Genomic DNA, 13,625 nt, shown 5'->3' with positions numbered 1-13,625 from the left:
GGTTTTTTTTGTGCTCTCCGTGAACAACGTTCGTCCTGCCTCCATGTTTGAAAACACTCACATGGAGGGAAGGTCAAAGGTCAACTATGTGTTCAGTGTCAGGTCATGATAATGGACATTTTCCTCTTTTTTATGAGATTCAACTAAACAAAATATCAGTAAACATATTAATCACAGAGGAAGATGAAATAATTAGTTCAAGTCTCTATTTGAACTATTCTGTCTCTTTATGCTGTTGCTTGACTATTTCATGGGACATTTAACAATGTTTAATAGTTATCTCTTCGTGTTTTTTTGAAGGAGAGAATTTGCAGAGCTGCTGGAGAAATATGGATCCAATGGCAGCACAGGGTCAACACGAAACTCTCCCATCCAGCAAGGTAGGAACATCTCTGCCCCTGGTTGGACTTGTAGGCTGTATATTAATTATCTAATGCACTTCTAGGCTGTATATTTACTGTCTAATGCACTTCTAGGCTGTATATTAATTATCTAATGTCTTGTAGGCTGTATATTAATTATCTAATGCACTTCTAGGCTGTATATTAATTATCTAATACACTTTTAGGTGGTATATTTAATATTTAATGTACTTGTATACTGTATATTAATTATCTAAAGCACTTCTAGGCTGTATATTAAATATCTAAAGCATTTGTAGACTGTATATTTACTATCTAATGCACTTGTAGGCTGTATATTAACAATCGAATGCACTTTTAGGCTGTATATTAACAATCTAATGCACTTCTAGGCTGTATATTTACTATCTAATGTACTTGTACACTGTATATTAACAATCTAATGCACTTCTAGGCTGTATATTTACTATCTAATGCACTTCTAGGCTGTATATTTACTATCTAATGCACTTCTAGGCTGTATATTTACTATCTAATGCACTTGTACACTGTATATTAACAATCTAATGCACTTCTAGGCTGTATATTAACAATCTAATGCACTTCTAGGCTGTATATTAACTATCTAATGTACTTGTACACTGTATATTTACCATCTAATGCACTCGTAGGTTGTATATTAACTATATAAGTGTCATGTGCAGGCCCTCATGTGGAGGGTAAAGTGGTAGAAAATGAATGAATGAATGTTTAAAGGAAAAACAAGCAGCTGCTGCTGCTGCAGGTGACCTTGCTATATTTGATGGAGGCTTTAGTCTGCAGGGTAGCTGGAGTAAGTCAACCTTTAAAAATAGCTCATGACAGTGCACTTGTCCATCACACGAGTGCCAACAACATCTGGTTCAGTCAGAAGGAGGCAGCAGACAGCTGGTGCAGATTAGTCAACACTGGGTTTGAGCAGCACGTGAGGTCTGTGTGGTGGAGGCTGTTAGAGTTACATCAGGAACGCTGGAGACTTCACCATCTTTCCACGACTCCATGGCTAACGTCTGGCTCTGCCCTCTGCTTCAGTGGTTTCTGCCTCTGCAGGATGTTTAGAAGACAAGAACACAGTGGTTCAAATGAACTGATGTACTGTGATGTTCATTTTCCCTATTCTGAGATCTATACAGAGGCGATTCTAGAGTCTGTAGGGGCCCTAAGCAAAAATTCCCAGTGGGCCCTTCCTTCCAACCAGTGTTCATCACCATTATGTTATAAATAATCTGACACCAACGCAAAAATGTATGAGTTCAAAAAAATTTTTTTTCGAAATGAATGAAATAACATGGAAAAACCTTGTAATTAAAAAGTATGTGAAGATATAAATGTAAAGAACAATAAAATACTGTAAATAGCTTTTAAAAAACTATATAAACTTAGTCAAAAAATACATTACACTGTAAATAACCCACATTATATAACAATATAAATATATAGAACAATAAAATACTGTAAATAACTGAAAAAAAACATATATAAACTGAGTAAAAAAGATATGCATTACACTGTAAATAATCCTCTTCATTTTCCAACTTGCAGAACGATTACTTCACACAGGTTAAAGTGAGGTGGGGCCCCTTTAGGGAGGTTTCCTACTGAGATGTCATTGTTGTTTAAGGGGGACGGGGAGGCGGCTGCTCACTGCAGATTTCAGTAAAAACAGCCCTCGGGCTCCGAGTGTCGGGGGCCCCCTATCAACTCTGGGCCCCATGCAGTTGCCTGAACTTGCCTGTTCACAAGCTGCGCCTCTGGATCTATAGTCATTAGCCCTTACAATGTCAAGACAACTTAAACAATAGGTATGTTTTGTTGAGTTGGTTTAAATTGAACAATGTACACATCAGCAACAGTGTGAGAAAGTCAGAAACTATTTTCGTTGAAATATCAGTGGCAAAAAACAGAGTGAATTTTCAATTCAATATTCACTCTCAAAGTAGAACCTTTTCATCTCATTCTGGTGAAGAATCCGTGGCATCAGAGTTTACTGCAGCAGCAGCAGCAGCAGCAGCAGCAGCAGCAGCAGCAGGGATAACCTCGTCGCTATGAGACGGTCGTACCTTTGATAGTGAGAACACGAAAGATCAGATGTCACGGCAGTGGATTAAAGTCTGGAGGATATTGTGGTCAGCAGAGAGGGAATTATTCCGTGCTTAGAGTCGCACGTACTTAAGAAATGTTGTTGTTTTTCTGTGGAGAGTCTCAGTGACTTTGGGGCCATCTGTGGCTGCAGGGAAACTGTTTATGTACGTCTGAGATGAGCGGGGTTTAGCATTCGCTTTTCTTTCACCTGAAGAAGAGGAATTTTACCTTTATTTTAAAGGTGCCATATGTAAGAATGTGGCCAAAAACGGTTACTACATTCAAATTCAAAATACCGAGGTCTTTTAGATTTCGTTTTCTGACGTAACTGGCGACCACTGGTTGCTCGGCAGCTGAGACTCTACTGACTGCAATGATTGGTAGACGCCGGTAGGTGGCGCCACATGCCAAAACATGATTTCAAAACATAAACATGATTTGCAGTCTGCAAAATGTTTTTTTTTATGCAAATATTTTGTCTGTACTGTTGTTGTTGGTGAGTTCAGTTTGTTATATGAACATTATTCCTGAGTCTCTGTGACATATTAGGAGGATTTTACGGCCAGTTGCTTTAGATTTATTACATAATGCACCTTTAAAAACTTTTCCAATATTTGATGGTATTGTTTGTGAAGTATTTAAATATTCTAAACTCCAGCACATGAAAGTAATGCAGGGTTCAGGATTCGTGTTGAGCCAAACTAAGGAGATGCATTCAACGACCAGGGTAAATGATGAGCAATGACATGAGGAAAGAGATGTTCTTAGTCGTCCAGGTCGTGCTAGTGCTTAACACAAAGGCATCTGGACTTCTGTTAGCTCCTTGAAGATCATCCACCCTTGTGAGCAAGGGCTACCCAGAATGCATTGCGTGTTTTGACATAACAAAGATGGCGCCGAAAGCAGCCAAACGAGTACGCTACAAATGAAGTATTTTCTTTGTTAATAGAGATATAAAAATGATGAAAACCATTGTATTATCTTAGTTTAGGCCCATATTATGGATTACTGACGTCATTGTTGCGTAACATTTATTTTTTATTTTTACGATCTTTTGTCAATAGTCGGCCGGTGCGGACAAGCGATGGTTTGCTATGGTTTACTTTTCAATAAGTCGTGGTGTGTGGTAACTGTCAGCTGAATATTTGTATGAGTATCATCTTATAACTAACTGACAACCTAATAACTTGACTGACAAACGGATCGTAATAAATAATCCTGACGTAAATGTGTTCTTCTTCTTCTTCTTTTTTGGAGTTGACAGACTGGACGCAGCTTTCGCGTTATTCTGCCCCCTACAGTCTGAAGATGTATCTGCATTTAAGGGGTGTCCCATTTCTAAGTGACAAAATAACCCTCAACACTTGGTTTTGAGGGACAGTTAAGATTAAGGGTTGAGTTTGAGGGTTAAGATAGGAATTGGAATTGGCCCCAAATCCTTGGTGGCACCTCACCATCATGTGATGTTAAGGTCACATGAGCAAGGGTTTAAAAAATGGTTATATATGGTTATATGTATTTAGACTGTTGGAGGAAACCTGAGAACCCTAACCCCAGGTCTTTGTCTCTTTGCCTTGTGTGTGTTTTCTGCTAATCGTAAGGCGGTCGTTACCTGGAGAGCACCTCCTCTGGCTCGTCGTCTCGCTCTCAGAGTCCTCTGGCGTTGAGCCCGGCAGGCTCTCAGAACATGTACAACAACGGCGGCCCCATGCTGCGCTCGCTCAGGTGAGTCAGAGAGTCTGAACACAGTGACTGATAAAAAAACCTCCAGGCTGAGAGTTTGACGTGGTCGGTTGTCGTCGTGTGTTTTCAGTCACCCGGGTGAAGGAGTCATCCAGCTGCTCACAGTGGCGCGAACCAGCAGTTTCGGCATCACCATCGGAGGAGGCTCCAACAGACCTGACGGCCCTGCTGTCTTCATCCAGGAGGTTCTGTCTGGTGGAGACTGTCACAGGGTGAGAACTGAAGGCAGCTGCTGCTTCTTGGTTCGTCGTATTGTCTGGCTTTACATCTCTTTGTGTGTTTGTGCGTTTGTTTGTTTTTTCCATGATAAGTGTTTAAAGCTTCCATAGACTGGAGGTTCCAATTAACACTATTTTTGGTGTGTATCTGCGCCATTACCTCATTTATGAAGCCCTAAAGTTTGGAAACAAACAGTTCAGCCACTGTTGAGATCACTGGGTTTTATTACATCTCGGGCTCTGCAAGCACTCTGAAAAAGCCTGGAATCGTGACGTAAGGATCCTGTCTCCTGAACAGCAGATCCTCCTGCTCCGGGCACTAGTCCGGGCACATCCGGTTGCGTACATTGAACCGCAGAAGAAGAAGAATAACGTCCGTTGTGGAGGTGTTTCACGAGCGACGGTGTCTTCTTACTCTGGGTCAAAGGTCGTCAAAGGGACTGCGGCGGGGAGTCGTGAAGAAGCTATTTTTAAACACTGTTAAAATAATGTTTTGATAATGAGTAGCAGTGCATCCACCGTTCCAGAGGGGGGAGCTGTGCTTCTGAGAGCTGACGTGCTGATTACATCACTTCCATGTACCTGGCCAATCCACAAGACAGTTGGGAAGGCTCTACGCTGGCAACACAGTTCTGAGATTTCGGTCTGAAACAGCGCGGCTGACGAGAGCTTCAGTGAGGAGAGATTTTGTTCGGCTCGTTTACAGCAACTTTAAAAGAACAAGTTAATGTATGTAAGTAGACCTCCATAACTCTGATATATGTGCGATAGGACCACTCTATGGGAGCTTTAAGTTCTGATTGGAGGAACTACCTGAGATTCTAACTCAGGTATTTCAGGATAAACGTTACAATGAACAGTCTTCACTTACAGTATGGAAACAACAGAATGACTCGTGTTCAAGTGAACCTCCTGAGCTTTTACTGAGGACAAAACCCTAAGTGAGATGGATGCAGTGTTTGCAGCGAGCGACTGCTTCTGAGGAAGTGAAACGGACGAGGAGGAAATGAAGAAGAAGAGGGTGCATGTGCAGCTTTGGCCTCAGATACATACATACAGTATATACTGCTGAGCATGAGTTTCTGTGAGCTGGACGCACACTGACAGTTACCTTCACCCACATCGTCTCACACACGTGTGACGACCATGACCTGACAGACAGATGTTCCAGGGTGGGTTGAAAGGTTCATAAGGTTCATAAAAGTCCTCAGCAGCAGATGCATGTGTCCACTGCATGGACCGTCTGTTTGTCTTTGGCTATAATTGGTGGAACCAACACTCGTCCTGGGTTAGGAAGCATCCGAGAAAACCATCTGGATCTGCTTCAAAATGAATGTGCCGCGTTCTCCTGCGACCTGGTGTTTTGAAGACCGAAACCTTCGTCGTGCCAATTGGATGAAGTGTGCCAAGTTTGGTTAAAATCGGAACAAACGTGCAAATTGGACACGATTGGAAAAGTCCAACATTTTGCATTTAACGCAATTTTGGCCACTTTCTCTTTTCTCTTTCTACAGAGCCCTGGGCCTACGAACGGGAGTTTTTATGCACGTTAACGGCCTCAAAAATGAGCGCAATGTCTGAGAAAAATAAGAACAATAGGTTCCTCAGGCCCTGATAAGTGACAACACTATGCCAAGTCTCTATTTCCCCTGAAACAATCTAATGCACTTGTAGGCTGTATATTTACTATCTAATGCACTTGTAGGCTGTATATTTACTATCTAATGCAATTGTAGGCTGTATATTTACTATCTAATGCACTTCTAGGCTGTATATTTACTATCTAATGCACTTCTAGGCTGTATATTTACTATCTACTACACTTCTAGGCTGTATATTTAATATCTACTACACTTATAGGCTGTATATTTAATATCTAATGTACTTGTAGGCTGTATATTAATTATCTAATGCACTTCTAGGCTGTATATTAGATATTAATACACTTTTAGGTGGTATATTTAATATCTACTACACTTCTAGGCTGTATATTTACTGTCTAATGCACTTCTAGGCTGTATATTAAATATCTAATGCACTTCCAGGCTGTATATTTACTATCTACTACACTTCTAGGCTGTATATTTACTATCTACTACACTTCTAGGCTGTATATTTACTATCTACTACACTTGTGGGCTGTATATTTAATATCTAATGTACTTGAATGCTGTATATTAAATATCTAATGCACTTCTAGGCTGTATATTTACTGTCTAATGTAACATTTTGCATTTAACGCAAAACGTGAGTAAGCTCGACAAACTGATCTGACGACTTTTGTCCGACCATGACTCGACTTCTGGGGGCGCTACAGAGCCCTGGGCCTACGAATGGGAGTTTTTATGCACGTTAACGCCCTCAAAAATCAGCGCAATGTCTGAGAAAAATAAGAACAATAGGTTCCTCGGGTCACTGATAAGTGACAACGTTATGCCAAACAAGTCTCTATTTCCCCTGAAACACTGAGTATATTTGGGATTCCTCTGTTCTCTGTCGCCTTCTTGACTTCCTGAAGGAAATTAGCATGGAGTCAGTTTATTCGTAATCCTGTTGAATATATTTAGGAATTCACGGTGGATCAGAGAAAACAACACAGTGTGGAGCTTTGGTGTCAGCACTGCTGCTCTAAAGAGAGAGTCCCAGAATGTCACAACAGACCATAGTAATGCACCGAGTGTGAAGGTCAACTGTCAAGGTACAGGACTCTGCCCAGGGCATCAGCTGCTGCTGCTGCTGCTGCTGCTGCTGATGCTGCTGCTGCTGATGCTGCTGCTGCTGATGCTGCTGCTGCTGATGCTGCTGCACTCACACTAGCATGCACATGGACTTTGCAGGCAATACTCTCTATCTTGAATATAACTACAGGTTGACTTTTACTAAAGACATAAAGCAACCACCAATGCTCTCGAGGCACTTTTACATAGTAACGCAGAGACCTTAACGATATTATAGAAATAAGAGAAGCCCAACAGTTCACACAATCAGCAAGCACTTTGAGTAAGGAGAGAAGAAAAATAGCTTTTAACAGGAAGAAGAAATCGCTGTGCATCATCTGCCTAGGCCGGTTGTGGTGAAAGGAAAATAAATGGGGGAAAACGGGAAAGAAAGGAGGGATAGTTCTTTCAGGATAGTTCTGTCATGTTTTTACTCCCTCCTCATGTTTTTACCTCTTCCTCATGTTTTACCTCTTCCTTGTGTTTTTTACTCATGTTTTTACCTCTTCCTCATGTTTTTACCTCTTCCTCATGTTTTTACCTCTTCCTCATGTTTTTACCTCTTCCTCATTTTTTACCTCTTCCTCATGTTTTTACCTCTTCCTCATGTTTTACCTCTTCCTCATGTTTTTACCTCTTCCTCATTTTTTACCTCTTCCTCATGTTTTTACCCCCCCCCCCATGTTTTTACCTCTTCCTCGTGTTTTTTCCTCATGTTTTTACCCCCTCCTTACGTTTTTACCTCTTCATCATGTTTTTCCTCATGTTTTTAACTCTTCCTCATGTTTTACCTCATGTTTTTACCTCTTAATTGTGTTTTCTCCTCATGTTTTTTTCCTTCTTCCTCATGTTTTGTTTACCCCATCCCCGTTTTTACCTCTTCCTCATGTTTTTACCACTTCCTCATGTTTCTTTTTACCTCTTATTCATGTTTTTTTTACCCCATCCCCATGTTTTTACCTCTTCCTCACATTTGTACCTCTTCCTCATGTTTCTACCTCTTACTCATGTCTTTACCTCTTCCTCATGTTTTTACCCCTTCCTCATGTCTTTACCTCATCCCCGTGTTTTTGCCTCTTCCTCGTGTTTTTTACCTCTTCCTCTTCCTCGGGAAAGGGTTTTTCAGAAGCAAATGGTTCCAGGTAGAACCTCAGCCCTTGTAGAAGGACCCTTTTGGAACCCTTATTTCTAAGAGTGTAGGTCGAGATGCGACAAAAGTATATGTACGGTTACAAATACAACATTATATACCGTTATATTGGAATGTGAGTGAGGACTATTCTTTCATCTTTGCTGTCAAACATTTGGGTTTGACAGCAAAAGATATTTCAGTTTTTATTTCCAGATATAGATCTTGGGTGTTTTTATACATTTGTGAACATTACGGTCAATACTGGTATAAAGCAGCTGTTTCTTGTCTCCCTCTTTGTGTAGGACGGACGTCTGAGGCCTGGAGATCAGCTCATTGCCATCAACAAAGAGTCCTTGATAGGTGTGACCCACGAGGAGGCCAAGAGCATGCTGAACAAAGTCAAACTCAGGTGCTTTGCTGATCTGGTCCTGGAGAGTGAGCACAGTGGGATCATCCTGTTACTCATTTGTCTTTATGTGTTGCATACCGTATGTCATTCTCTCTGCAGCCAAGACAATTCGGTGGAGATAGCGTTCATTCCAGGGAAAGGACTTTTTCCCAGCAGCACGTCTCTCCACAACGGCGTCCAGCGAGCGGCGGCGAACAGCGGCTACAACTCTGGACGATTAAAAGTTCACATCAGATCACCCGAGGTGAGATCCAGTGCATTTGTTGTTTTGTGACGACGCAGCAGTGAATAAATACGCTCTATATCTCATTCACATCGTTTGTGTATCATGTGTGTACATATCAGATATTTATATATATATACGTGTGTGTTTTGTGTGTGTTTTGTGTGCAGATTTGTGCAGAGGAGCCGGCCCCAGTGTCCTCACTGTCTCCTGACATCTGCCCACCAGATATTCATATATCAGGTAGAACGCCTCACCACACACCTTCTCTGTCTCTCTCTCTGTTTTTGTTTTTTTTCCCCTGAATCATTTGATTAATGATGGCTTAAAGGTCCATTATGTAATACCTGAGCACAGATGCACAGACCAAACCAAACGCTCCTGATAAAACAAATGTGTATCTGCGTCATTACCTTGTTTATGAAGCCTTGAAGGTTCAAAACAAACAGTTCAGCCATTGCAGAACGATGTGTTTTATTCAGTGAGATCTCTGAAAAAACCCGGTCCGGTTACGTAAACAGCGGTTCTCCTTATCAGCTGATCCTCCTGCTCCGGGCACTTGTCCGGGCACATTCGGTTGCGTACATTGAACCGCAGAAGAAGAATAACGTCCTTTGTGGAGGTGTTTCACGAGCGACTGTCTTCTGACTCTGGGACAAAGGTCGTCAAAGGGACGGCGGCGGTGAGTCGTGAAGAAGCTATTTTTTAAACATTGTTAAAACAATGTTTTGATAATGAGTAGCAGTGCATCCACCGTTCCAGAGGGGGGAGCTGTGCTTCTGAGAGCTGGTGTGCTGAATATGTCACTTCCGGGTACTGGCCAATCACAAGACACTCTGTCTTCTGGGGGTTAGGTTTATGTCTGAAATATCGCAGCTGGGGAACAGCTTCAGAAAAGGCAGATTTCTATCGGCTCGTTTACAGCAACTAGGAGGTTTTTGAGCATAAAAACAAATTAATGTATGTAAGTAGACCTCCATAACTAACATATATGTGCAACAGGACCACTCTATGTGAGCTTTAAGAGACCTGACCTTACTGAATACGTCTATCCGATCCTTATACTGCCCCTTAGTGTCTTTCTGATGAACTTTCTGTCATTCTGCTCCAGAGAATCTCAGTAAAAGATTGTAAATAGTCTGTAAGTGACTGAAGTTGACGTCCAGTGACGGTTATTGTAAGTCACATTTCCTTAAGTTTGAATTTGGGTGCAAACATCAACGTCGTGAATACCATCATCATCACTCTGAACGTGTTTAATAGCAGTGATCCGTCTCTGCTGTCCTCGGGATCTTTGATGATTTAGCATCATCCTGGCTCACAGCATCTATCACCAGCATCTTCACTTTTCTATGAAAACAGTCGGTGAAGTGATATTATTGCCTGGTACTGTGTAAACCAGGGCTCTCAAACTCAAATGACCTGGGGGCCAATGCGCATCTATTGTGGTCAAGAGGGGGCCCGGCCTAGAGAACAAAAAGTGGGGGAAAAAAAACAACCGTTCACAATATTGCATCATGATATCACACATATACTTAATAATACTACTTATGATGCAAAATTAATGTATTAATATCAAAAAACAGACGTTTTCGGCCACTGCCATTCGTGGCTCGAGCCCTAACAAGTGTATTTATATATGTAATTGAATGTTGTATATGATATATTTAATAATGGGATAATTATGACCAAATGTCTTACTATTACTGTTATAAAAAACAGACTGACGCAGGTTTGTAGTGTGTGTGTGTGTGCTCTGTGCCTTTGATTGAGGAATAACGTTGATATTCAACCGTATTTGCATCAAATATGAACGTTTTAGCCAAAGATGATGCTACAATATATTATCAACCAACTATATTTAAGTTTCCAATGCTTAGTTATTAAGTTTCCGACGCTCAGCTTTGTCCTGAAGGCTCACCACCTTTACGCTGCACCCTCAAAGCCACTGAACGTCCCAATCCTGTTGTCCTGGATTAGCTCAGCTCAGGTGCTGTGGCCACTTAACTCCCAGCAGTTCTTCTATTGATGAGTTAAGTCTGTTGAAGCTGTGACATATGTCAGCGTTTTACATCGAGGTCAGCAGACACATCATGGATGGATATACAGTACTTTACGTACACTAGTGTTCAAAGGTATAGGCTCACTGAGAAATGTCCTTATATTTGAAGGAAAAGCACTTTTATTCAATGAATATAACATTAAATGAATCAGAAATACACTCTATACATTTTTTATGTGGGAAACGACTATTCTAGCTGCACTATACTGCGTCTCTATACTGCCACTGTACTTGTTTTGTATTATTTTTTGTTCTCATTTCCTTTTGCTATTTCTATTGGTTTTAATCTATACATTAAATATAATATATATATATATTATTTCTATATATATATATATGTATATGTATATATAAGTATATATATATATATAAATATTTGCATTAAAAAAATATTTTGTTGTTTTGTTTTTCAAAACATAAACATGAATTGCAGTCTGCAAAATATTTTTTAATGCAAATATTTATATATATATACATATATGTATATATATATGTATATATGTAAACATATATGTATATATATACATATATATATATAAATATTTGCATTAAAAAATATTTTGCAGACTGCAAATCATGTTTATGTTTTGAAGTCATGTTTTGGCATGTGGCGCCACCTACCGCCGTCCACCAATCATTGCAGTCAGTAGAGTCTAAGCTGCCGAGCAACCACGGGTTGCCAGTTACGCCAGAAAACGAAACCTAAACGACCTAAAGGTATTTTGAATTTGAATGTAGTAACCGTTTTTGGCCACATTCTTACATATGGCACCTTTAATGTATACAGTTATATATATATATATTCTTTTTTTTTTGTATTTCCAGCTTGTTTTACTACTTTAATTGTCTAAATAGTGTGTTGCAAAGTTTAAATCTTGGTGAGATTAAAGCAGGAAGTGATGGTCAGATTTTGGTTTGCTGTGTGAATTTTGGCAATAGGACAGGACTGTACCACTTTGGTCATTTGAGCATCACATGGCAAACTGACTGAGTTGCTTTTTTAACTCTGTCACCGTTAATAAAAAATGTACTGTATGTATTTAAAAAAAAGTGGATTTCACATATAAGTCATTAATTAATTAATTTGTTAATTTGTTTTTATTACATAGGGAGTTATAAAACCACCAGCTCTGAACAAAGTGAACAACATACCACGGTGATCGCTCCTTCATGTTGTCTTTTTGTTTCTTTAATCCTCACTAAATAGAACACGCTGTTATTATTTACATCTTTGGCTGACATTTTATGGAATATTTATGCTTATCTTTAAATAAAAAATAAAAATAAATGAATAAATAAATGGATGAAGCCCGAGAGAGAGAGACTGGAGTCTCAGTGAGCGAACACACGATAGATCAGCGAGCGCTGTCAGAAAATGGAGCTATTTAACAATGTTTTGAAGTCCATCAGCTTTAAAGATGATCACATTAGTCACAGATGTGACTTCCCTTTACCTCCGATAGAAATGTGACTTTAAAGCACAGCTGTGTGGTGTTTGCTGGAGGTTAGAGACGTCACGCGGATGTGGGACAAACAAATTCATCAAGTTAATATCGAGCACTGTCTGTCTGTCTGTCTGTCTGTCTGTCTGTCTGACCTCTCTCATCTATTTAATCATCCACCTTTCCCCCACTCCTCTCTTTTTTAATCATCTGCTCGTCGTCACCACGGCGACAACATCCACCAAATCCATCTGTCTGTCCACTCTGATATTACAGATTATCTGTCATGATATTTCAGACGCACACAAATAAGTAATATGAGATTAAAGCAAAATATGTATTTAGAAAATGAAATATAAAATAATATATAGGCAGCCATAAGGGGCACCATCACCATCATCATCATCATCTTCTTCTTCTTCTTTCCTGTGTCCTCCAGGTTCAAGCAGCCAACGGTCGCCGACGGCAACCAAACCTAAGATCACTCTGGACCCACACATACGCCTCAAATCAGACAAGTTAGACTTGGTAAGATGCACAAAGTCACTTTAGCTGTTTTTCTACACACATTCTACACGTTTATTATTTAGAAATATTTATTAGTCATAGAACTTCAAGGTTATATTAGTTAACAAGTGCATACATAGGTCATGTATACGTTACTTTATCTGCTGCTGATTTTGTAGTTTGAAGTTTAATAATGAAGTAATCTGGGTCTGATGTGGATTAAGAGCTAAGATAGTAGTCGTTCATGTAGTGCTTTATAGACTTGATGACCACTCAGAGAACTTTACACTAGAGTTTGGCCATTCACTCATTCACCCTCATTCCCTCTCATTCACCCTCATTCATCCCCATTCACTCATTCACCCTCATTCACTCATTCACCCTCATTCACTCTCATTCACTCATTCGCCCTCATTCACTCATTCGCCCTCATTCACTCTCATTCGCCCTCATTCACCCTCATTCACTCTCATTCACTCATTCACCCCATTCACCCTCATTCACCCATTCACCCTCATTTACTCTCATTCACCCCTATTCACCCTCATCCACTCTTATTCACTCATTCGCCCTCATTCACCCTCATTCACTCTCATTCGCCCTCATTCACCCCCACTCACCCTCATTCACTCTCATTCACTCATTCACCCTCATTCACTCTCATTCACTCATTCACCCTAATTCACTCT

The 13,625-nt window shown here is 40.2% G+C and overlaps 1 protein-coding gene across 1 annotated transcript in view; it reads left to right on the top strand.

Moving 5' to 3' along the window:
- The window catches only part of LOC310933330 (syntaxin-binding protein 4), a gene marked incomplete at its 5' end in the record, with an annotated part of 42,179 nt that overhangs the window by 24,076 nt on the left and 4,478 nt on the right, over window positions 1-13,625 (top strand). Inside the window, 7 exons of the mRNA XM_083896796.1 lie at window positions 301-380; window positions 4,085-4,208; window positions 4,297-4,438; window positions 8,596-8,702; window positions 8,802-8,946; window positions 9,096-9,168; window positions 12,869-12,957. Coding sequence (XP_083752922.1) covers window positions 301-380; window positions 4,085-4,208; window positions 4,297-4,438; window positions 8,596-8,702; window positions 8,802-8,946; window positions 9,096-9,168; window positions 12,869-12,957 — 760 coding nt within the window. The remainder of the gene's footprint in view (window positions 1-300; window positions 381-4,084; window positions 4,209-4,296; window positions 4,439-8,595; window positions 8,703-8,801; window positions 8,947-9,095; window positions 9,169-12,868; window positions 12,958-13,625) is intronic.

The sequence above is a fragment of the Microchirus variegatus genome (assembly GCF_963457635.1).
Source record: "Microchirus variegatus genome assembly, chromosome: 10".
Classification (NCBI taxonomy): Eukaryota; Metazoa; Chordata; class Actinopteri; order Pleuronectiformes; family Soleidae; genus Microchirus; species Microchirus variegatus.
Note: the sequence above shows the minus strand (reverse complement) of the source record. Positions and strands in the feature narration are given on the sequence as shown.